This window comes from Bufo bufo, chromosome 1, assembly GCF_905171765.1.
Source record: "Bufo bufo chromosome 1, aBufBuf1.1, whole genome shotgun sequence".
Taxonomy (NCBI): Eukaryota; Metazoa; Chordata; class Amphibia; order Anura; family Bufonidae; genus Bufo; species Bufo bufo.
In genome coordinates, this window is record NC_053389.1 from 229,431,283 (window position 1) to 229,458,078 (window position 26,796).

At 46.0% G+C, this 26,796-nt stretch overlaps 1 protein-coding gene across 1 annotated transcript; it reads right to left on the minus strand.

The window, feature by feature from the left end:
- Positions 1-738: 738 nt before the first annotated feature.
- TULP3 (TUB like protein 3) lies at positions 739-26,678 on the minus strand. The gene is made up of 11 exons (XM_040436181.1): positions 26,566-26,678; positions 26,008-26,059; positions 25,605-25,773; positions 11,064-11,447; positions 9,253-9,356; positions 8,978-9,175; positions 4,339-4,451; positions 3,453-3,567; positions 3,266-3,364; positions 1,270-1,441; positions 739-1,187 (listed from the first exon to the last, which is right to left on the minus strand). Exons 1-11 carry the CDS (start codon positions 26,598-26,600, stop codon positions 1,054-1,056), a joined length of 1,575 nt encoding a protein of 524 aa, XP_040292115.1. The 5' UTR covers positions 26,601-26,678; the 3' UTR covers positions 739-1,053.
- Between the last annotated feature and the right edge of the window lie 118 nt (positions 26,679-26,796).

Sequence of the window (26,796 nt, forward strand, 5' to 3'; positions counted from 1 at the left end):
TATAAGGCTGCAGCCAATATGCACAGCGATGTACACAAGGCTGAATATGAGGCAGCAGCCGCTATACACAGCACTGTACACAAGGCTGAATATAAGGCTGCAGCCAATATGCACAGCGATGTACACAAGGCTGAATATGAGGCAGCAGCCGCTATATACAGCGCTGTACACAAGGCTGAATATGAGGCAGCAGCCGCTATACACAGCGCTGTACACAAGGCTGAATATGAGGCAGCAGCCGCTATACACAGCACTGTACACAAGGCAGCAGCCGCTATACACAGCACTGTACACAAGGCTGAATATGAGGCAGCAGCCGCTATACACAGCACTGTACACAAGGCTGAATATGAGGCAGCAGCCGCCATACACAGCACTGTACACAAGGCTGAATATGAGGCAGCAGCCACTATGCACAGCGATGTACACAAGGCTGAATATGAGGCAGCAGCCGCTATACACAGCACTGTACACAAGGCAGCAGCCGCTATACACAGCACTGTACACAAGGCTGAATATGAGGCAGCAGCCGCTATATACAGCGCTGTACACAAGGCTGAATATGAGGCAGCAGCCACTATACACAGCGCTGTACACAAGGCTGAATATAAGGCTGCAGCCACTATACATGACACTTAATATAAGGCTGCAGTGACTATGCACAACGCTGTAAAAAAGGCTGAATATAAGACAGCAGCCACTATACACAGTACTGTACATGAGGCTGAACAGAAGGCTGAATATGAGGCAGCAGCCGCTATACACAGCACTGCACTCAAAGCTAATATAAGGTAGCAGGCACTATACACAGTACTGTACATTACATGTAAGGAACAGTCTCATAGTCCACAATCTGCATGCGGTTTCCATGAGCAGAACATTGATTACATACACAGTACGAGTAGCAGACAGACAGGGGGACAGCCTCCAGAACTGCTGCGTATTTGGGATGGTGAAAAGGCACAGTGGCTCCTCCTGTCTCAGACGCAAAGCGTTACAGGTTTAATGCATTGCTTGGCAGCAGGCACATACACACGGCTGGGCTCTTCCCTCTCACTCACATGCCAGCTTGCTGTCAAAACTAGAGAGAGCAACAGAGAAAGCCTGCAGGGCGCACAGTGGGTAGCTGTAGTCCAGGGTGAAGAGGTCCTCCGCCACACGGCCAAACTGCATGACAATGTACTCAGCTGGGAATGGAGAGAAGAGACACAAATCAGACAAGAGCAGAGACTGAGACACAAGTGACAGGGCCGGCAGTGAGAGACTCACGGTCATTGTCGTGTACGATCTGGAAGTTCTTGACGGAGGCATGTGTCACGCGCCCATGAAAGTTCAGCACGTAGGACTGCGTGTCGTCGTTCCACACTGGAGCTTTATTGTGCAGCTCAATGATATTCTCCTGATTCTTGGTCTGCCACCTGGACAGAAGACTCTCCGACTCCTGCAACACAAGGAGATCTCAGTGTTGTGTAACACCTTCACGATCTGTGCCCGCACCATCTGCAGCAATCCTGCTGCAACAACCGAGAACAGAGCTAACTCTGATCCCGAGCGTTTAACCCCTTAGATGCTGCGGTTAATAGCAACTGCGGCAAGAGTTTAACAGAGGGAAGGGGACCCTGCAACATAAACGTTCAATTTTTATGTATACATTTATAGTAGCAATAACTGAGGAATAGAACAACATAGTGGCAGACTTACTAATGTTTATACGAATGCTTACTCCCAATAATTGCCTTGTGTAAAAGTCCCACCGATCGCCCAACGAAAGAGCAAGCGCTTGTCAGGGGAAAGCATTGCTGATCCAGACATCTACAGGGATGTACTGCGTTGAAAAAAATTATTCTCTAAGGGGACAGAGATCGCAGTAACGATCACTCGTCCCCCTTACAGACAAGATGATTGCTGCAAATATATGCAGCTCTCACTTCCTCTGACAAGAAGGGAATTATCAGGAACAAACACTGTAAATGGGCCTGTAGACAGACTGTCCAGACCTGCAGCAGATTTATCAAAGGGGCTCAGGCTGGATGATGGATGTGGTGCAGGGATGGACACTTTTCTCTGACTCTATAACTATTCATTGGCCATTCATGTGGCACAAAATGCTTGGTATCAGGCCACAAAACCTTTTCGGTAATGCATGCCCCTTTTCAGACTAAGAACAGATCTCTAAAGCTAAACACACCAAACTGTACCACATTTTGGTGCAATTCGAAATCAAGGTGCACTCGCATTAGTAAATGTGGGCCATAGAGTTGCTCCAAAATCATTATTACATAGGAAATACAAGTATTGTCTAATACAGACAGGAGAGGTGACAAGTCCTCTTTAAAGGGAACCTAAACCTTTACGGAAATCACAGCAGGTGCAGCGGTGCTTCTCAGAGCGTTCTGCACCTCCAGCTTTCATTGCTCTGCTTGGCTTTTCCAGCATTCGGAGTAAAGATCCCGTATACTCTGAATAAGCAGAGCAGAGTCCATGAAAGCGGAAGCCGCTGCAACGTCTGTGATTTCAGTAAAGGCTTAGGTCCCCTCTAAGGTCTAATATAGGCTGGTCCTGAAGGTCTGCATTATTTCAAAACACGCCTCCACTCTTCTCCTTGTGGCTAGGCTCATTCATGTGAATAGGGCAGAACTGTAATACCTCACGCAGCCTATGGTGGCGCTGTTTCTGGTATAAGCACAGATCCTTTTTTTACTAATCTCTGAAAACCCCTTTAAGTGTAAGTTTACATGACGGATTTTGAAAATCCATCTACAAATAATTTTTTTCCGCACGTTTTTGATGTGGTTTTTTACGCTTTTTTTTTTTTTTCTTTTAAACAATAGGCGTTTACTTCAATACCAAGTTGCGTTTTTAAGCTTGTGTTTTTTGGCATGGATCCATACAGAAAAAGAGCAAAAAATGTGTGGACACGTATGGAGCAGTTTTTTTGACGCCTCCTATTCATTTAAATAGGAGATTCTGCTCAAATTCTGCCCCAAGATAGGGCATTGCTGCTTCTTTTTTCCCACAATGCAAGTGCTGCTTCCCATTGAAATGAATGGGAGGCTGTTTTTTTGGAGATGATTTTGAGGCAGAAACGCGCCAAAAAACTCCATGCCAACTGGCCCTTAAAGATAAACTCTGGCAGCACAATGAATTTACCCCCTATTTGAGGACACTGCAGACCTGCCAAATTAGTTTCTCCCACAGCAGCAATCGGAAGCAAGTGTGAAAATTGTCCTGAAACCCCTGGCAGTGAAACAGTTAAAGAACTCACATTCTGTGGCTGGAAGGGAATGCGTTCATGGTTGATATTCATTCCTGGTATTAATACGGACATCTTCCTCGGCCCTTTGAAGCCCAGCACATTGGTCTCCTGTTGGATGAGAGGACACTGGAGGTAAATTCTGAAACAAATGGTTACGCGGACAATAACCAGGATACTACGGCCGCACGCGACATACGTAACAAACCGCCGCCAGCTCTTGCCGAACGCTACTGCTGTCCGCTAACCCCGGAGCCTTGGCTGGATTCTCTCCGCTGTCATACACCGTGAACTTGGTCCCCATCAGGTTGGATCTACCAGAATGAGTACAAGAAAAGGTTAAAAATAAGACAAAAAAGTGTCAGTTACAAAAGATACCAACGTAGCTTTATCATATCATAAGTGACCGCTAGGTAACCCTGTTGGGGTGAAGGGTTTAGACCAGGCATTCTCAAACTGCGGCCCTCCCGCTGTTGTAAAACTACAACTCCCACAATGTCCTGCTGTAGGCTGATACCTGTAGGCTGTTCGGGCGTGCTGGGAGTTGTAGTTTTGGAACAGCTGGAGGGCCGCAGTTTAAGGATGCCTGGTTTAGACCTAATTTCTCCTGTAGACCCCGGTGATAAGTGCTGATCACAGGAAATCTCAGCAACAGAATGCTCTGCAACCAGCAAATCACCACATAGAAGATGGCCACCTCTGTAACTGATGACTATGCTCACCGGCACTCTGACTTCTATGCAACTCTTGTGAAGAGATTATATATATATATATATATATATATATATATATATATATATATATATATATATAAAAAATGGTAAATTTACTGCTTCCCCAGCCAAAAATGATTCATATATTGGAAAGCTATGACTCAATTATAAACTGAAATGACAATAACCCTTTAACATTTTTTATGCGCCCCCTCGGAGACTAGAACCTGTGATCCGTTGATTGCATTTACATAATGCTTTGTAATACATAGTAATCCTATAATGTAAAACTGACAGGCAAACTACTAGGTACTCTGCGGTCAGGCCCGATTGGGATTTGGTTCCTGGGTTATATCTGACCTCCGTACATACCTGAGTTTCCCTATAAAGCTGCCGCCTTCCCGAGACATGTCAGTGGGGTCGATGGAGATCAGGTAGTTGGAGGTTTTGCTTTTTTTCCTCTTTCGACCAGCAAGAAGGAAAACCTATAAGTTAGAGGTAGGTGGGTGAGACAAATCCTTACTGGTTTTGCAGGAAAAAATAAAATCACTATACACATAAGGGCCTTTGAAGTGAACACCTCGTGCTGCGTCTATTAACAGAAAACCCACAGATAACGTACCAGACCAACAAGCCGTAAAGAAAATCATGACTTTATTACATAAGTAGATAAAATACACTTAATGCAGCATGAAAGAAGGACATGCCTAAAATAACACAGTGTCACAAAGGTACCACATAATATTATAGCACATATGGTACCTGCTGGCTATTCCCACAGCCAGTGGCGTAACTAGAAATGACTGGGCTCCACATTTCTGAATGGGCCCGCCCCAAGAAACTTCTTCGCGACCCCCCCCCCTCCTGTGGCTAGTCAAGATAACTCTCTCGGACGAGGCCCAGCAGCCGCTCCGTCCGTTTCCTACATTATCACTGTATGTAATGTCATTGTATAATACTGTTGAGGGGGCCCCTGACACTAAAATATTTTAGTCCTCCTCCTGGGTGGGCCCCTTCTGAGCTTCGGGCCCCAAAGCAGCTGATTCCCCTATAGCTACGCCCATGCCAACAGCTTTACCAAAAATAGGGTTTCTGGACTAATCCTGGGGCCAGCATCAAATAGTTCATTTTGAATATGTATATGTGTCTGCTTTCTCAGAATACACCACAATATATGACTATGTGAGGAGTGAGACGATGTATATGTGTCTGCTTTCTCCGGATACACCACAATATATGACTATGTGAGGAGTGACACAATGTATATGTGTCTGCTTTCTCAGAATACACCACAATATATGACTATGTGAGGAATGAGACGATGTATATGTGTCTGCTTTCTCCGGATACACCACAATATATGACTATGTGAGGAGTGAGACGATGTATATGTGTCTGATTTCTCCGGATACACCACAATATATGATTATGTGAGGAGTGAGACGATGTATATGTGTCTGCTTTCTCAGAATACACCACAATATATGACTATGTGAGGAGTGAGACGATGTATATGTGTCTGCTTTCTCAGAATACACCACAATATATGACTATGTGAGGAATGAGACGATGTATGTGTCTGCTTTCTCAGAATACACCACAATATATGACTATGTGAGGAGTGAGACGATGTATATGTGTCTGATTTCTCCGGATACACCACAATATATGATTATGTGAGGAGTGAGACGATGTATATGTGTCTGCTTTCTCAGAATACACCACAATATATGACTATGTGAGGAGTGAGACGATGTATATGTGTCTGCTTTCTCAGAATACACCACAATATATGACTATGTGAGGAGTGAGACGATGTATATGTGTCTGCTTTCTCCGGATACACCACAATATATGACTATGTGAGGAGTGAGACGATGTATATGTGTCTGCTTTCTCCGGATACACCACAATATATGATTATGTGAGGAGTGAGACGATGTATATGTGTCTGCTTTCTCAGAATACACCACAATATATGATTATGTGAGGAGTGAGACGATGTATATGTGTCTGCTTTCTCAGAATACACCACAATATATGATTATGTGAGGAGTGAGACGATGTATATGTGTCTGCTTTCTCCGGATACACCACAATATATGACTATGTGAGGAGTGAGACGATGTATATGTGTCTGCTTTCTCCGGATACACCACAATATGTGACTATGTGAGGAGTGAGACGATGTATATGTGTCTGCTTTCTCCGGATACACCACAATATATGACTATGTGAGGAGTGAGACGATGTATATGTGTCTGCTTTCTCCGGATACACCACAATATGTGACTGTGTGAGGACTGAGACGATGTATATGTGTCTGCTTTCTCCGGATACACCACAATATATGACTATGTGAGGAATGAGACGATGTATGTGTCTGCTTTCTCCGGATACACCACAATATATGACTATGTGAGGAGTGAGACGATGTATATGTGTCTGCTTTCTCCGGATACACCACAATATATGACTATGTGAGGAATGAGACGATGTATATGTGTCTGCTTTCTCCGGATACACCACAATATATGACTATGTGAGGAGTGAGACGATGTATATGTGTCTGCTTTCTCCGGATACACCACAATATGTGACTGTGTGAGGAGTGACACGATGTACAGTACAGACCAAAAGTTTGGACACACCTTCTCATTCAAAGAGTTTTCTTTTTTTTCATGACTATGAAAATTGTAGATTCACACTAAAGGCATCAAAACTATGAATTAACACATGTGGAATTATATACATAACAAACAAGTGTGAAACAACAGAAAATATGTCATATTCTAGGTTCTTCAAAGTAACCACCTTTTGCTTTGATTACTGCTTTGCACACTCTTGGCATTCTCTTGATGAGCTTCAAGAGGTAGTCCCCTGAAATGGTTTTCACTTCACAGGTGTGCCCTGTCAGGTTTAATAAGTGGGATTTCTTGCCTTATAAATGGGGTTGGGATCATCAGTTGCGTTGAGGAGAAGTCAGGTGGATACACAGCTGATAGTCCTACTGAATAGACTGTTCGAATTTGTATTATGGCAAGAAAAAAGCAGCTAAGTAAAGAAAAACGAGTGGCCATCATTACTTTAAGAAATGAAGGTCAGTCAGTCAGCCGAAAAATTGGGAAAACTTTGAAAGTAAGGGCTATTTGACCATGAAGGAGAGTGATGGGGTGCTGCGCCAGATGACCTGGCCTCCACAGTCACCGGACCTGAACCCAATCGAGATGGTTTGGGTTGAGCTGGACCGCAGAGTGAAGGCAAAAGGGCCAACAAGTGCTAAGCATCTCTGGGAACTCCTTCAAGACTGTTGGAAGACCATTTCAGGTGACTACCTCTTGAAGCTCATCAAGAGAATGCCAAGAGTGTGCAAAGCAGTAATCAAAGCAAAAGGTGGCTACTTTGAAGAACCTAGAATATGACATATTTTCAGTTGTTTCACACTTGTTTGTTATGTATATAATTCCACATGTGTTAATTCATAGTTTTGATGCCTTCATAGTCATAAAAATAAAGAAAACTCTTTGAATGAGAAGGTGTGTCCAAACTTTTGGTCTGTACTGTACATGTGTCTGCTTTCTCTGGATACACCACAATATATGACTATGTGAGGAGTGAGACGATGTATATGTGTCTGCTTTCTCAGGATACACCACTATATATGACTATGTGAGGAGTGACACGATGTATATGTGTCTGCTTTCTCTGGATACACCACAATATATGACTATGTGAAGAGTGACACGATGTATATGTGTCTGATTTCTCCGGATACACCACAATATATGATTATGTGAGGAGTGACACGCCATTTTGTTGTAGCCTTTCTCCCTACCAACTATACACATCACATGATCACATGATGTGGGATGGATCTGTGATCCCCACTGTATTGTACTATGATCCTGTGTGCAATCTATTTAGGAAGGAGGATGAGTTTCTTCTGGACCAAGCAACTTTTTTCATTTTTTGATCGTCGCCTTCCAAGAAATATAACTTTTTTATTTTTGTATTGATGTAGTCATATGAGGGCTTTTTTTTTTTTCTGGACAAGTTGTGTTTTTTATTGGTGCCATTTTGGGGTACACATAGCCTACTGATTAACAGCAATACGGCCACTGAGATTTTTATGTTATGTTCCTTTTTCGGCATACATAACATCATAACTTTATTCTCTGGGTCAGTATGATTACAACAATACCAAATACATAGAGTTTTTTTTTTTGTTTTGTTTTTTACTACTTTTGCACAATAAATGCCCCCTTTTTTTTTTCTTTCTACGGCGCTGTGTAAGAGGTTGAATTATGCAGGACAACTTGAACTTGTAGTTTGCATTGGTATCATTTTGGGGAACATAACACTTTTTTTTTTAGGTGGCAAATAAGCAAATGCAGTAATTCTGGCATTTTTTTACAGTCTTAAAAAATACAGATAAATTATAATTATGCAGTTCAGGTCTTCACTGTGGTCGGTATATTTTATCATTATCTCAATTGCATGCTGTTACCTCTTTGTTGCTGGCCCCAGGATTAGTCCAGAGACCTTATTTTTGGTTTTGCTGAGGGAAAAGCCGGCAGGTACCACATGTGCTATAAAATTATGTGGTACCTTTGTGTCTCCGAGTTATCTTAGGTATGTCCCTCTTATATGTTGTTTTTTTCAGTTGTTGGTCTAGAGCAGTGATTCTCAACCTGCGGCCCTCTAGCTGTTGCAAAACTACAACTCCTAGCATGCCTGGACAGCCTACAGCTATTAGGGCATGCTGGTAGTTGTAGTTTTGCAACAGCTGGAGGGCCGCAGGTTGAGCATCCCTGGTCTAGAGCATTATTTGTGGGTTTTCATTTTTCTTTTTTCCGGGCCAAAATAAAACTTCACATTCACACTACTCCTGATAATAAACAAAGGGTATATTTGTCCTGCTCTCCCCGGTCCCTACTTAGCACTGTCAGCATTCGGCATGTACAAAATTGCTGACGGACTCCCTTTACTCTTGTGACTATACTTTACGTACTTTCCGGTTGTCCTCTCTCTCCAGGTGCATGTAATAGGTTGGATACAGGCCACGGTCCATCCCCTTCTTGTCACGGCTAATTCGACACCTTATAGTGACACCACGAGGTGCTGAACGTACAGCAAACTCCTTTAGGTCTCCCACATCCACTGGATCTCCAGATGGTGCTGCTGGAGCAGTGTCTGCAGAGGCAGAGTCCTGTTTAAACAGGAAGAAACTGTTAATGGAGCAAGGGCATCAGCTGATCAATAGCCACACTCCAGTCCAAAACTCACTGTAAGGGATTTTTTGCTGGAGGAAGATCCAGGCCGAGTGCTCCCAGACTCCGTCTCCCCCTCGTCTGAAGATTCTTCATCAAAGTTAAGACTGTCTGAAATGCCTGTAGTGTCAGAATATTATATAGCAAGTCATTCATGGCTGCTCCCTCGTCTAGAACTTACAGTCTCCCTACCAAAACACAGGCCTACAGAGGTAGGGTCATGTAACCTTCTCCCAGCTTTCCCTGCTTGTTCAGTGTCTGCAGAGTATTTACACTGCAGTTGGTACACAAATCTGATGTTGGAAAAATGAACTGCTCCTAAGTTAACCTATTAGGGGTGTGTCTAATTATAAGCTTGCTGACTGTTTCCAATAACAACCAGCAGAATAGCGAGTGCAGCTCTGGAGAATAATACAGAATGTAACTCAGGATCAGTACAGAATAAGTAATGTATGTACACAGTGACTCCACCAGCAGAATAGTGAGTGCTGCTCTGGAGTATAATACAGGATGTAACTCAGGATCAGTACAGGATAAGTAATGTATGTACACAGTGACTCCACCAGCAGAATAGTGAGTGCTGCTCTGGAGTATAATACAGGATGTAACTCAGGATCAGTACAGGATAAGTAATGTATGTACACAGTGACTCCACCAGCAGAATAGTGAGTACAGCTCTGGAGTATAATACAGGATGTAACTCAGGATCAGTACAGGATAAGTAATGTATGTACACAGTGACTCCACCAGCTGAATAGTGAGTGCAGCTCTGGAGTATAATACAGGCTGTAACTCAGGATCAGTACAGGATAAGTAATGTATGTACACAGTGACTCCACCAGCTGAATAGTGAGTGCAGCTCTGGAGTATAATACAGGATGTAACTCAGGATCAGTACAGGATAAGTAATGTATGTACACAGTGACTCCACCAGCAGAATAGTGAGTGCAGCTCTGGAGTATAATACAGAATGTAACTCAGGATCAGTACAGGATAAGTAATGTATGTACACAGTGACTGCACCAGCAGAATAGGGAGTGCAGCTCTGGAGTATAATACAGGAGGTAACTCAGGATCAGTACAGGATAAGTAATGTTAGGCCTCTTTAACACGGGTGAGATTTCCGCGCGGGTGAACGCATTGCACCCACACTGAATCTGGACCCATTCATTTCTATAGGGCTGTGCACATGAGCGGTGAATTTCACGCATCACTTGTGCGTTGCGTGAAAATTGCAGCATGCTTTATATTGTGCGTTTTTCACGCAACTCAGGTCCCTTAGAAGTGAATGGGGCTGCGTGAAAATCGCAAGCATCTGCAAGCAAGTATGAATGCAGTGCGATTTTCACGCGTGGTTGCTAGGAGATGATCCATGGTGATGGATCATGTGATGGACCATGTGATGAGCGCAGTGACGTCACCACAGGTCCTTTTCCTCCTGGGCATCAAAGAAGAAGAAAGAAGAGAAGCCGGGATGCGCGAACAAGTGGATGAGGTGAGTTAAATTATTATTATTTTAACCCCTCCATCACTATTGTACTATGCATTCTGTATTAAGAATGCTATTATTTTCCCTTATAACCATGTTATAAGGGAAAATAATAAAATCTACAGAACACCGATCCCAAACCCGAACTTCTGTTAAAGTGCGTATGCAAAACACATTAAAACGCTTTGCACTTGCGGGGAGAAATCGCGCATTTTCCCGCAACGCACCCACATCCCATCCGGCCCTCACACGCGATGCCCGTGTGAAAGAGGCCTTAAAGTATATTATAATCAATTCTTCTATCATATTTAGTAACGTGCATGTGCAAGAACACTCACCCCTCTCCTGCAGCATTTCTTGAAGGTCACGTTTGGACACATCTCGCTTTGTAGGGGCCTCTTCGTCCTCTTCAGAGCCAGGTTTGGTTATAGATTCGGTGGGGGGAGCAGTATAGGTCTTTACTTCTTTTAAAGTGCTTTGAGTTTTGCTAGAAGGCGACTGGGGTTTTGTCTCAGGTATTCGAGATTTGCCTTTCCATTCTTTTGAGGGAGAAGAGGGCTTGCCCTGAGTTGATCCAGATCGGCCATTCACCTCGTTGGAGTTGGGCCTGGAATTGTCTGATGTAATGTCATCAGGGCAGGTTTCTCCCACTGATAGAATATGAATTTTATATTCCAGATCCTGGCTCTCAGAACTGAGAAACGCAGCTGGGCCATCTATTCCTGCAGATTACAATGTGTTATCAGTGTATGTATAGAGCAGAAGATACTGAACAAGCAGCCGCTGTAAGTGTAAATCTGGTACATGTGGCAGAAATCTTTTTTCATTTTTCCCCATTACTGTGTTCGAGAGCAATAACATTTTTCTTTCCACTTAAGTAGCTGTATGAGAACTTGTTTTTTTGTGGGAAGAGTTGTATTTTTTTTTAGTTGTACTATTTTGGAGAACATATAATGTACAGAATAACAAAAAAAAAATTTGGGGGGGGGAAGGGCAGAAAAAATAATTGTTTTTTGAGAATTTCTTTTACAGTGTTCACCATGCAGTATTAAGTAATATGTTAACTTTACGGGTTGTTATGATTCCAGTGATACCAAGTTTATATAGTATTTTAGATTTTTTTTTTTCCAACTTTTTCCTTATTTTAAGAATTAATTTGTTTCTGTGTCGCTGCAATCTAACACCCATAACTTTTCCAGCTATGGAACTGAACGAGGCTTGTTCTTCGCAGAAAGGCATGATGTTTTCATTGGTACCATTATTTTGGTCTGTTTATGACTTTTTCTATTTTTTTTTTTTTTAAATGGGATGAACAGCGAAGAGAAAAAGAAAAAACAGCATCAACTCTGGCACTTAATTTTTTTTTGCTGTATGCGGGATAATGCAAAGAGATTATATTTTGGGATGATATGAATTATGTGAAGATTGTTTTAAATTCTATTTAATAATAAAAAATAATAATGTACAAAATAAAAAAAAACGTACTTTATTTTATTTAGGGCGTTTTTTTTTATTTTCTAATCACTTAGGGTCCATTCACACGTCCATATTGTATTGCGGATCCGCAATACACCTGGACGGCACCCCCATAGAACTGCCTATTCTTGTAGGACATGTTCTATTTTTTTCCGGAGCCGTGGACCAGAAGATCGGGGCCGTGCTCCGGAAATGCGGATGCGGACAGCACACTGTGTGCTGTCCGCATCTCTTCCGGCCCCATAGAGAATGAATGGGTCCGGATTCGATCCGCAAAGTTGCGGAACGGATCCGGACCCATTCTACAGACGTGTGAATGGACCCTTAATGTTTACACGTCACATCTGCATATTGTCAGTGCATGTGAAAACTCACGGGATGCATATTTAGCATTGGTATGGATTTCGGTGAGGAATCAGCCACCAATAATATGCCTATAACGAGCATTATCTTCCTGTAGTGTGCTGCCATCTACTGGAAGTCACTTGCAATGTCCAAGAAGTGACATGTCCAATATTGACCCCTTCAAGCAAAAGCCAGTTTGGATCAAATGCCGGAGCCCCATTTTTCAAATCTGACATGTGTCACTTTATCTGGGAACTGATCAAAGTGATTCTAAGGCCTCTTTCACACGGGCGAGTTTTCCGCGCAGGTGCAATGCGGGAGGTGAACGCATTGCACCCGCACTGAATCCGGACCCATTCATTTCTATGGGGCTGTTCACATGAGCGGTGATTTTCACGCATCACTTATGCGTTGCGTGAAAATCGTAGCATGTTCTATATTCTGCATTTTTCACGCAACGCAGGCCCCATAGAAGTGAATAGGGTTGCGTGAAAATCGCAAGCATCCGCAAGCAAGTGCGGATGCGGTGCGATTTTCACACACGGTTGCTAGGAGACGATCGGGATGGAGACCCGATCATTATTATTTCCCATTATAACATGGTCATAAGGGAAAATAATAGCATTCTGAATACAGAATGCAAAGTAAAATAGCACTGGAGGGGTTAAAAAAAAATAAAAAAATCATTTAACTCACCTTAATCCACTTGCTCCCGTAGCCCGGCATCTCCTTGTGTCTCCTTTGATGAAGGACCTGTGATGACGTCACTCCGGTCATCACATGGTACGTCACATTTCAGCCCTGACATGGTACGTCAGGGCTGAAAGGATTACTTAATTGAATTGAGTAACTGGACACAAAAAAATCCTCAATGTGACCACAGAGCGTGAGTGAAGCGCTTGCTATTACTCACCGCTCCGTGGTCACCCGCCGGCCTGCACTGCGCTGCAATGTCCTCCTGACACATCGTCAGTGTGGCACTGGGGGAAGGCAGCCTGATAGCACTGAAGGGGGGGGCCTAATGGCATGGGGGGGGAGGAGCTGAAGGCATGGGGGAGGGGGGGGTTTGTTATTACTTGTACTTAATTAATTATTGGATTAATCAACAGAATACTCTATTACAAAAATAGTCGATAGCTGCAGCCCTAGTTGATATATTTTAACTTTATGTCTAAAAAAATCCCAAATTTTGAAAAATTTGCAATTTTCTAAATTTGAATTTCTCTGATTTTAAAACAAATAGTGAGTCCTTGCAAAATAGTTATTAATTAACATTCCCCATTAGGGATGTCCCGATACCATTTTTTTAAGACTGAGTACGAGTACCGATACTTTTATTTAAGTACTCACCGATACCAATTACCGATACTAATTTTAACAATAAAATACACACACATGTATTTTCTGACCACTGACCAACCAAAAGGCCCAAAAACAGAACTATAACATTCCAAGGAGACATTATACTGTATGGGGGCCACAAAGAGACGTTATACTGTATGGGGGCAGCCACAAGGAGACGTTATACGGTATGGGGGGCAGCCACAAGGAGACATTATACTGTATGGGGGCAGCCACAAGGAGACGTTATACGGTATGGGGGGCAGCCACAAGGAGACATTATACTGTATGGGGGCAGCCACAAGGAGACGTTATACTGTATGGGGGGCAGCCACAAGGAAACGTTATACTGTATGGGGCGGCCACAAGGAGACGTTATACTGTATGGGGCAGCCACAAGGAGACGTTATACTGTATGGGGCGGCCACAAGGAGACGTTATACTGTATGGGGGCAGCCACAAGGAGACGTTATACTGTATGAGGGCCACAAGGAGCCGTTACACTGTATGGGGGCAGCCACAAGGAGACGTTATACTGTATGGGGGCAGCCACAAGGAGACGTTATACTGTATGGGGGCAGCCACAAGGAGACGTTATACTGTATGGGGGGCAGCCACAAGGAGGCGTTATACTGTATGAGGGGCAGCCACAAGGAGACATTATACTGTATGGGACGGCCACAAGGAGACGTTATACTGTATGGGGGCAGCCACAAGGAGACGTTATACTGTATGGGGGCAGCCACAAGGAGACGTTATACTGTATGGGACGGCCACAAGGAGACGTTATACTGTATGGGGGCAGCCACAAGGAGACGTTATACTGTATGGGGGCAGCCACAAGGAGACGTTATACTGTATGGGGGCAGCCACAAGGAGACGTTATACTGTATGGGGGCAGCCACAAGGAGACATTATACTGTATGGGGGCAGCCACAAGGAGACGTTATACTGTATGGGGGCAGCCACAAGGAGACGTTATACTGTATGGGGCAGCCACTATTATACTGTATGGGGGCCACAAGGAGACGTTATACTGTATGGGGCAGCCACAAGGAGACGTTACACTGTATGGGGGCAGCCACAAGGAGACGTTATACTGTATGGGGGCAGCCACAAGGAGACGTTACACTGTATGGGGGCAGCCGCAAGGAGACGCTACTGTAAGGAGTCAGGAAAACAATTTTTGAAGCCCCCCCTCCTCAGTATAATAGTCTTGTGGCCATCATACAGTAATGTATATTTCTTCTTGCCCTAATGCCTGCTTTTAGAGATCAATGTGCAGCTTGCAGGCAGGAAGGGAAGGACCAGGGCCATAGAAGACAGACACTATCACCTTTAGAGGGACTCGCTCCTGGCAAACACAGCTCTGCTGCAGTGAATGCAGTGGAGCAGACTGTGATGTAATTATAGTTATTGCAGGGACTCAGAGAATCGTCTGAGAGTTTATTAGTTAAAACGAATCAAATGAGTCACAGACTGTGTCACCCCAGACTTCCTGCTCTGCTACATGCACCCTGTACACACACAGCTCCACTACGTGCTATGCTAATAATGCCCCCCCTTCCCCCGGACGGACTTACAGGGAGCCGCAGAGCAGGAAGCCGGGCAGGGACTCGGTGACACGGTCTCTGAGTCATTGGATTCTTTTAACTAATAAACTGTCAGACGATTCTCTGAGTCCCTGCACTACGCTCCCTGTGCTGTGAGTCAGTGCTGGCTGCCTCTGATTGGTTGGAGGGCGGGGAGGGGCGGGCCTAGCTTCCACTCTAGGCTCCAATTACACTGCCTGCTGCTGCCTGTGAAGCTGTTAGCTGTGGGAGATGCAGGGGCTGCGGACGGACACATAGAAGCGGCGCACAGGTATCGGCAGTGGTATCGGGGACATTTGCACGAGTACATGTACTCGTGCAAATGCCCGGTATCGGTCCCGATACCGATACTGGTATCGGGACATCCCTATTCCCCATATGTCTACTTTATGTTGGCATCATTTTGTAAATTAAATTTTTTTAGGATGTTAGAAGGTTTAAAATTCTGGAATCCATTTTTGAAATTTTTAAAACCGTGTTTTTAAGGACCAATTCAGTTCTGAAGTGACTTTAAGGAGCTTACATAGTAGAAACCACTCAAATATGACCGCATTTTAAGAACTACACCCCTCAAGTTAGGTGTTCCACAGGAATTAAAGCAAAATGGAGGTGACATTTTAAAATTTCATTTTTTGTGCACATTTTCCATTTAAATCCATTTTCCTGTAGCACAGCAAGGGTTAACGGAAAAACAAACCTCAGTATTTATAACCCTGATTCTGCAGTTTACAGAAACACCCCATATGTGGTCGTGAATCTCTTCATTGGTACTTGGCAGGGCGTAGAAGGAAAGGAGCGCAATATTGTTTTTTGGAGGGCAGATTTTGCTGGAATGGTTTTCGGGTGCCATGTCACATTTGAAGAGACCCTGGGGTACGCTTGAAAGGAAACCCAAAAAGTGACCCCATTTTGAAAATACACCCTTTAACCACCTCAGCCCCCAGTGCTTAAACACCCTGAAAGACCAGGCCACTTTTTACACTTCTGACCTACACTACTTTCACCGTTTATTGCTCGGTCACGCAACTTACCACCCAAATGAATTTTACCTCCTTTTCTTCTCACTAATAGAGCTTTCATTTGGTGGTATTTCATTGCTGCTGACATTTTTACTTTTTTTGTTATTAATCGAAATTTAACGATTTTTTTGCAAAAAAATGACATTTTTCACTTTCAGTTGTAAAATTTTGCAAAAAAAACGAGATCCATATATAAATTTTGCGTATGTGTCTTGCGGATCCGATCCATGTATCCGTGGATCCGTAAAAATCATACGGACATCTGAATGCAGCCTGACAGGGGGGTGATCAATGACATGGGGGTGATCAGGGAGTCTATATGGGGTGATCACCCCCCCTGGAAGGCTCCAGGGAGACGCCTGTATGTGTTTTGCGGATCCGATCCATCTATCAGTGGATCCGTAAAAATCATGCGGACATCTGAATGGAGCTTTACAGGGGGTTGATCAATGACAGGGGGGTGATCACCACAGTCATTGATCACGCCCCTGTAAGGCTTCATTCAGACGTCCGGATGCGTTTTGCGGATCCGATCCATCTATCAGTGGATCCGTAAAAATCATGCGGACATCTGAATGGAGCTTTACAGGGGGTTGATCAATGACAGGGGTGTAATCAATGACAGGGGGGTGATCAGGGAGTCTATATGGGGTGATCACCACAGTCATTGATCACGCCCCTGTAAGGCTCCATTCAGACGTCCGTATGCGTTTTGCGGATCCGATCCATCTATCAGTGGATCCGTAAAAATCATGCGGACATCTGAATGGAGCTTTACAGGGGGTTGATCAATGACAGGGGGGTTAACAGGGAGTCTATATGGGGTGATCACCTCCGTCATTAATCACTCCCCTGTAAGGCTGCATTCAGACGTCCGTATGTGTTTTGCGGATCCGATCCATCTATCAGTGGATCCGTAAAATTCATACGGACCTCTGAATGGAGCCTTATAGGGGGTTATCAATGACAGGGGGGTGATCAGGGAGTCTATATGGGGTGATCACCTCCGTCATTGATCACTCCCCTGTAAGGCTGCATTCAGACGTCCGTATGTGTTTTGCGGATCCGATCCATCTATCAGTGGATCCGTAAAATTCATACGGACCTCTGAATGCAGCCTTACAGGGGGTTATCAATGACAGGGGGGTGATCAGGGAGTCTATATGGGGTGATCAAGGGTGAATAAGGGGTTAATAAGTGACAGGGGGGGGGGTGTAGTGTAGTGGTGCTTGGTGCAACATATTACTGAGCTACCTGTGTCCTCTGGTGGTCGATCCAAACAAAGGGGACCACCAGAGGACACAGGTAGCAGGTATATTAGACGCTGTTATCAAAACAGCGTCTAATATACCTGTTAGGGGTTAAAAAAAAACACATCTCCAGCCTGCCAGCGAACGATCGCCGCTGGCAGGCTGGAGATCAACTCTCTTACCTTCCGTGCCTGTGTGCGCGCGTTCACAGGAAATCTCGCGTCTCGCGAGATGACGCGTATATGCGTGATTGTGCGCAGGGCTGCCACCTCCGGAACGCGAATCTGCGTTAGGCGGTCCGGAGGTGGTTAAGGAATAAATCTAGTGGTGAAGTGAATGGTTTGACCCAACAAGCGTTTCATAGAATTTAAAAACACTTGGCTGTGAAAAATATAAAATTACATTTTAGTTCCTATAAAATGTTGCTTCAGCCCCAAATGTTTCATTTTCACAAGGCACAACAGGAGAAAATGCACCCCACAATTTGTTATACATTTTCTACTGAATACAGCAACAGCCCATATGTCGTCGTAAACTGCTGTTTGTGGACACGGAAGCGTTCAGAAGAGAAGGAGCTGCATCAGGATTTTCTAACATGGAATTTGCTGAAATTGTTTTTAGGGGCCATAACTTTTTTATTTTTTGTTGACTGAGCTGTGCGAGGATTTGTTTGTTGCAGGAGAAGCTGTAGTTATTTTTTTGTACCATTTTGAAGTACAAATTACTTTTTGATTGTTTTTAATACCATTTTTTAGGATGTGGGGTGGGCAAAAATTACAATTCTCTCAGTGTTTTTTTATGGGGTTTATCATGCGGTAAATATGATATCATCATTTTATTCTGTGGGTTTATACGGTTATAGCGATACCAAATTTATATAGTTGTTTTATGCTTTGCTAGCTTTTCAGCATCAAATTACTTTTGTATTAAAAATAAATTATATTTTGCGTCGCCATATAACTATAACTAACATCCATAAAATTTTTATTATTTCACCGATGTAGCTGTGTGAGGGCTTGTTTTTTGCAGGACGGGATGTAGTTTTTATTGAAATCATTTTGGAATACACTTTTTATAAAAAAAAAAAAAATTGGGAGGTGAGGTGAAAAAACCCAGCAATGCCGCCATAGTTTTTTTTCTTTTTTCACGGCGTTCACCACTTGGGATTAGTACCATGATCCTTTTATAGATCAGGTCATTACGGACACGGCGATACCAATTGTGTGTAGTTTATTACATTTTTTAATCACTCATAAATGAATGGATATGGGGAATTTTTTATTTATTTAGCCCCTTAAGGAACTCCGCCGTATATGTATCAGAATTGCGTTTTTTCCCAATTCTACCCCATTTGGAATTTTTTTTCCCGCTTCCTACCATATGGTATGCAACCGTAAATGGTGCCATTAGAAAGTACAACTTGTCCCGCAAAAAATAAGCCCTGCAGGGCAGTGGCCCAATGGAGGAGAGAGGGAGCCCCCTCCCTCCATTAACCTCATGGATTCCACAGGTGGTGACTCACTGCAGCAGCTAAGGGGTTAAACAGCGGAGATCCGTGCCAGCACCGATTTCGAATGTTGCTGCAGAGTGTAAGTTACAGCTGACACTCTCTGCTGATGGCGGCTGCTCCATTCCTAAGCCGTTGCCATCAACAGCAGCTCCATTCATATTGGGGGGGCAGGACCCCCATTCTCATTATCACTGTTGGTCCTAGAAGTCGGTGCCCCCTTGTCAGACAATTATCACCTATGCACAGTTTAAATATTGGCACAACCCCCTTAAGTTGCTGAGAGAGAGGTGCATGAAAGTCCAGAGATCTAAGGACATGCTGGGAGTTGTAGCCTCATGAGTTGAGTAGGTAGGCAGACATATGTGAGGTGATTTTAGAGTCTGCTACTTGTGTGTTATCTAGGGATGTCCCGATACCGATACGACCGATACCGGGCATTTGCATTATTAGCATAGCATGTAGTGGAGCTGTGTGTGTACAGGGTGCATGTAGCAGAGCAGGAAGTCTGGGGTGACACAGTCTGTGACTCATTTGATTCGTTTTAACTAATAAACTCTCAGACGATTCTCTGAGTCCCTGCAAGAACTATAATTACATCACAGTCTGCTCCACTGCATTCACTGCAGCAGAGCTGTGTTTGCCAGGAGCGAGTCCCTCTAAAGGAGATAGTGTCTGTCTTCTATGGCCCTGGTCCTTGTGCTGACTCCTTACAGTAGCGTTTCCTTGTGGCCGCCCCATACAGTATAACGTCTCCTTGTGGCTGCCCCCCATACAGTATAACGTCTCCTTGTGGCTGCCCCCATACAGTATAACGTCTCCTTGTGGCTGCCCCCATACCGTATAATGTCTCCTTGTGGCTGCCCCCATACCGTATAACGTCTCCTTGTGGCTGCCCCCCATACAGTATAACGTCTTCTTGTGGCTGCCCCCCATACAGTATAACGTCTCCTTGTGGCTGCCCCCCATACAGTATAACGTCTCCTTGTGGCTGCCCCCCATACAGTATAACGTCTCCTTGTGGCTGCCCCCCATACAGTATAACATCTCCTTGTGGCCCCCCATACAGTATAACGTCTCCTTGTGGCTGCCCCCCATACAGTATAACGTCTCCTTGTGGCTGCCCCCCATACAGTATAACGTCTCCTTGTGGCTGCCCCCCATACAGTATAACGTCTCCTTGTGGCTGCCCCCATACAGTATAACGTCTCCTTGTGGCTGCCCCCCATACAGTATAACGTCTCCTTGTGGCTGCCCCCATACAGTATAACGTCTCCTTGTGGCTGCCCCCATACCGTATAACATCTCCTTGTGGCTGCCCCCATACCGTATAACGTCTCCTTGTGGCTGCCCCCATACCGTATAACGTCTCCTTGTGGCTGCCCCCCATACAGTATAACGTCTCCTTGTGGCTGCCCCCCATACAGTATAACGTCTCCTTGTGGCTGCCCCCCATACAGTATAACGTCTCCTTGTGGCTGCCCCCCATACAGTATAACGTCTCCTTGTGGCTGCCCCCCATACAGTATAACATCTCCTTGTGGCCCCCCATACAGTATAACGTCTCCTTGTGGCTGCCCCCCATACAGTATAACGTCTCCTTGTGGCTGCCCCCCATACAGTATAACGTCTCCTTGTGGCTGCCCCCCATACAGTATAACGTCTCCTTGTGGCTGCCCCCATACAGTATAACGTCTCCTTGTGGCTGCCCCCCATACCGTATAACGTCTCCTTGTGGCTGCCCCCATACAGTATAACGTCTCCTTGTGGCTGCCCCCCATACCGTATAACGTCTCCTTGTGGCTGCCCCCATACAGTATAACGTCTCCTTGTGGCTGCCCCCATACCGTATAACATCTCCTTGTGGCTGCCCCCATACCGTATAACGTCTCCTTGTGGCTGCCCCCATACCGTATAACGTCTCCTTGTGGCTGCCCCCCATACAGTATAACGTCTCCTTGTGGCTGCCCCCCATACAGTATAACGTCTCCTTGTGGCTGCCCCCCATACAGTATAACGTCTCCTTGTGGCTGCCCCCCATACAGTATAACGTCTCCTTGTGGCTGCCCCCCATACAGTATAACGTCTCCTTGTGGCTGCCCCCCATACAGTATAACGTCTCCTTGTGGCTGCCCCCCATACAGTATAACGTCTCCTTGTGGCTGCCCCCATACAGTATAACGTCTCCTTGTGGCTGCCCCCCATACAGTATAACGTCTCCTTGTGGCCCCCCATACAGTATAACGTCTCCTTGTGGCTGCCCCCCATACAGTATAACGTCTCCTTGTGGCTGCCCCCATACAGTGTAACGTCTCCTTGTGGCCCCCCATACAGTATAACGTCTCCTTGTGGCCCCCCATACAGTATAACGTCTCCTTGTGGCTGCCCCCCATACAGTATAACGTCTCCTTGTGGCCCCCCATACAGTATAACGTCTCCTTGTGGCCCCCCATACAGTATAACGTCTCCTTGTGGCCCCCCATACAGTATAACGTCTACTTGTGGCTGCCCCCCATACAGTATAACGTCTCCTTGTAGCTGCCCCCATACCGTATAACCTCTCCTTGTGGCTGCCCCCATACAGTATAACGTCTCCTTGTGGCTGCCCCCCATACCATATAACGTCTCCTTGTGGCTGCCCCCCATACAGTATAACGTCTCCTGCAATAACTATAATTACATCACAGTCTGCTCCACTGCATTCACTGCAGCAGAGCTGTGTTTGCCAGGAGCGAGTCCCTCTAAAGGTGATAGTGTCTGTCTTCTATGGCCCTGGTCCTTCCCTTCCTGCCTGCAAGCTGCACATTGATCTCTAAAAGCAGGCATTAGGGCAAGAAGAAATATACATTACTGTATGATGGCCACAAGACTATTATACTGAGGAGGGGGGCTTAAAAAATTGTTGTCCTGACTCCTTACAGTAGCGTTTCCTTGTGGCTGCCCCCATACAGTGTAACGTCTCCTTGTGGCCCCCATACAGTATAACGTCTCCTTGTGGCTGCCCCCATACAGTATAACGTCTCCTTGTGGCTGCCCCCATACAGTATAATGTCTCCTTGTGGCTGCCCCCATACAGTATAACGTCTCCTTGTGGCTGCCCCCATACAGTGTAACGTCTCCTTGTGGCCGTCCCATACAGTATAATGTCTCCTTGTGGCTGCGCCCCATACAGTATAACGTCTCCTTGTGGCTGCCCCCATACAGTATAACGTCTCCTTGTGGCTGCCCCCATACAGTATAACGTCTCCTTGTAGCTGCCCCCATACAGTATAACGTCTCCTTGTAGCTGCCCCCATACAGTATAACGTCTCCTTGTGGCTGCCCCCATACAGTATAACGTCTCCTTGTGGCTGCCCCCATACAGTATAACGTCTCCTTGTGGCTGCCCCCATACAGTGTAACGTCTCCTTGTGGCTGCCCCATACAGTATAACGTCTCCTTGTGGCTGCCCCCATACAGTGTAACGTCTTCTTGTGGCTGCCCCCATACAGTATAACGTCTCCTTGTGGCTGCCCCCATACAGTGTAACGTCTCCTTGTGGCTGCCCCCATACAGTATAACGTCTCCTTGTGGCTGCCCCCATAGAGTATAATGTCTCCTTGTAGCTGCCCCCATACAGTATAACGTCTCCTTGTGGCTGCCCCCATACAGTATAACGCCTCCTTGTGGCTGCCCCCCATACAGTATAACGTCTCCTTGTGGCTGCCCCCATACAGTATAACGTCTCCTTGTGGCTGCCCCCATACAGTATAACGTCTCCTTGTGGCTGCCCCCCATACCGTATAACGTCTCCTTGTGGCTGCCCCCCATACCGTATAACGTCTCCTTGTGGCTGCCCCCATACAGTATAACGTCTCCTTGTGGCTGCCCCCATACCGTATAACATCTCCTTGTGGCTGCCCCCATACCGTATAACGTCTCCTTGTGGCTGCCCCCATACCGTATAACGTCTCCTTGTGGCTGCCCCCCATACAGTATAACGTCTCCTTGTGGCTGCCCCCCATACAGTATAACGTCTCCTTGTGGCTGCCCCCCATACAGTATAACGTCTCCTTGTGGCTGCCCCCCATACAGTATAACGTCTCCTTGTGGCTGCCCCCCATACAGTATAACGTCTCCTTGTGGCTGCCCCCCATACAGTATAACGTCTCCTTGTGGCTGCCCCCCATACAGTATAACGTCTCCTTGTGGCTGCCCCCATACAGTATAACGTCTCCTTGTGGCTGCCCCCCATACAGTATAACGTCTCCTTGTGGCCCCCCATACAGTATAACGTCTCCTTGTGGCTGCCCCCCATACAGTATAACGTCTCCTTGTGGCTGCCCCCATACAGTGTAACGTCTCCTTGTGGCCCCCCATACAGTATAACGTCTCCTTGTGGCCCCCCATACAGTATAACGTCTCCTTGTGGCTGCCCCCCATACAGTATAACGTCTCCTTGTGGCCCCCCATACAGTATAACGTCTCCTTGTGGCCCCCCATACAGTATAACGTCTCCTTGTGGCCCCCCATACAGTATAACGTCTCCTTGTGGCTGCCCCCCATACAGTATAACGTCTCCTTGTAGCTGCCCCCATACCGTATAACCTCTCCTTGTGGCTGCCCCCATACAGTATAACGTCTCCTTGTGGCTGCCCCCCATACCATATAACGTCTCCTTGTGGCTGCCCCCCATACAGTATAACGTCTCCTGCAATAACTATAATTACATCACAGTCTGCTCCACTGCATTCACTGCAGCAGAGCTGTGTTTGCCAGGAGCGAGTCCCTCTAAAGGTGATAGTGTCTGTCTTCTATGGCCCTGGTCCTTCCCTTCCTGCCTGCAAGCTGCACATTGATCTCTAAAAGCAGGCATTAGGGCAAGAAGAAATATACATTACTGTATGATGGCCACAAGACTATTATACTGAGGAGGGGGGCTTAAAAAATTGTTGTCCTGACTCCTTACAGTAGCGTTTCCTTGTGGCTGCCCCCATACAGTGTAACGTCTCCTTGTGGCCCCCATACAGTATAACGTCTCCTTGTGGCTGCCCCCATACAGTATAACGTCTCCTTGTGGCCGTCCCATACAGTATAATGTCTCCTTGTGGCTGCCCCCATACAGTATAACGTCTCCTTGTGGCTGCCCCCATACAGTGTAACGTCTCCTTGTGGCCGTCCCATACAGTATAATGTCTCCTTGTGGCTGCGCCCCATACAGTATAACGTCTCCTTGTGGCTGCCCCCATACAGTATAACGTCTCCTTGTGGCTGCCCCCATACAGTATAACGTCTCCTTGTAGCTGCCCCCATACAGTATAACGTCTCCTTGTGGCTGCCCCCATACAGTATAACGTCTCCTTGTGGCTGCCCCCATACAGTATAACGTCTCCTTGTGGCTGCCCCCATACAGTATAACGTCTCCTTGTGGCTGCCCCCATACAGTGTAACGTCTCCTTGTGGCTGCCCCATACAGTATAACGTCTCCTTGTGGCTGCCCCCATACAGTGTAACGTCTTCTTGTGGCTGCCCCCATACAGTATAACGTCTCCTTGTGGCTGCCCCCATACAGTGTAACGTCTCCTTGTGGCTGCCCCCATACAGTATAACGTCTCCTTGTGGCTGCCCCCATAGAGTATAATGTCTCCTTGTAGCTGCCCCCATACAGTATAACGTCTCCTTGTGGCTGCCCCCATACAGTATAACGCCTCCTTGTGGCTGCCCCCCATACAGTATAACGTCTCCTTGTGGCTGCCCCCATACAGTATAACGTCTCCTTGTGGCTGCCCCCCATACAGTATAACGTCTCCTTGTGGCTGCCCCCATACAGTATAACTTCTCCTTGTGGCTGCCCCCATACAGTATAACGTCTCCTTGTGGCTGCCCCCATACAGTATAACGTCTCCTTGTGGCTGCCCCCATACAGTATAACGCCTCCTTGTGGCTGCCCCCCATACAGTATAACGTCTCCTTGTGGCTGCCCCCATACAGTGTAACGTCTCCTTGCGGCTGCCCCCATACAGTATAACGTCTCCTTGTAGCTGCCCCCATACAGTATAACGTCTCCTTGTGGCTGCCCCCATACAGTATAACGTCTCCTTGTGGCTGCCCCCATACAGTATAACGTCTCCTTGGAATGTTATAGTTCTGTTTTTGGGCCTTTTGGTTGGTCAGTGGTCAGAAAATACATGTGTGTGTATTTTATTGTTAAAATTAGTATCGGTAATTGGTATCGGTGAGTACTTAAATAAAAGTATCGGTACTCGTACTCAGTCTTAAAAAAATGGTATCGGGACATCCCTAGTGTTATCTACCCTATCACCGTCAAAGTGGACCCAATACTTCAGCTAAAGGACTTAATGTGTCTCACCATGTAAAACGACATCTGAGGGCGCAGATCGGGGGGTCTGACACTGCATTAGGGGGGCTTGCTCCTCGCTCTTCTTGGCTCTTCCACGCCGTCCTCTGGACTCTTGGTTTGGCTGTACCATGTGGGCCTCCTGCCTCTTCCTCCTCTGTTTCTGCTCCAGAAGGGCCCGCTACACACAATAAACACTGTCTATATTATGGAGGACAGAGACCAGCTCACACAGGGTTAATTTCTGGCAGAACAAATTGTATGAGATTATCACAGTTCTAGATCTAATCGAAAACCCTTCCTCGGGCACCAGACACGCTGCTCGCCAGAACAGAGATAAGGAAACGGAAGTGGACAAAATATACCGCAATCAGATGGAGATTTATCACACCCCGCGCCACCCCAGCACCCATACCTGGTTGTGCAGCTTGAGCTGGCGGAGCCTGGCATTCTCATCATCCAGAATACTGGAAACAAAGATAGTAACGTATGTGTATTAGAGCAGGGTGAGGTGATGATGATGGGGGTCTGTGTATTAGAGCAGGGTGAGGTGATGATGAGGGGGGTCTGTGTATTAGAGCAGGGTGAGGTGATGATGAGGGGGGTCTGTGTATTAGAGCAGAGTGAGGTGATGATGATGATGGGGGGTCTGTGTATTAGAGCAGGGTGAGGTGATGATGAGGGGGGTCTGTGTATTAGAGCAGGGTGAGGTGATGATGAGGGGGGTCTGTGTATTAGAGCAGGGTGAGGTGATGATGAGGGGGGTCTGTGTATTAGAGCAGGGTGAGGTGATGATGAGGGGGGTCTGTGTATTAGAGCAGGGTGAGGTGATGATGAGGGGGGTCTGTGTATTAGAGCAGGGTGAGGTGATGATGGGGGTCTGTGTATTAGAACAGGGTGAGGTGATGATGATGGGGGTCTGTGTATTAGAGCAGGGTGAGGTGATGACAGAAGTCCCCTATCGCCGCTGTACCTGGCTCCGGTTGCCCAGTCTCCACTGGAGTCCATTTCGCAGCTTCTTTCCCCGTTAGAATCCCGAGTCCAGTCCCTTAGCAACCAGCCTGCTCCTAACAACCACACCCGGCAGTGTCCTGCCTTCTAATTGGTCAGCAGTCTTACAGCATTGGTTGTGTGAACAACCGAGCGTCCTGGGGGTGGAGCCCATGGTGTGGAATGAGGGGCGGGGCTAAGTAACACTGGGGGA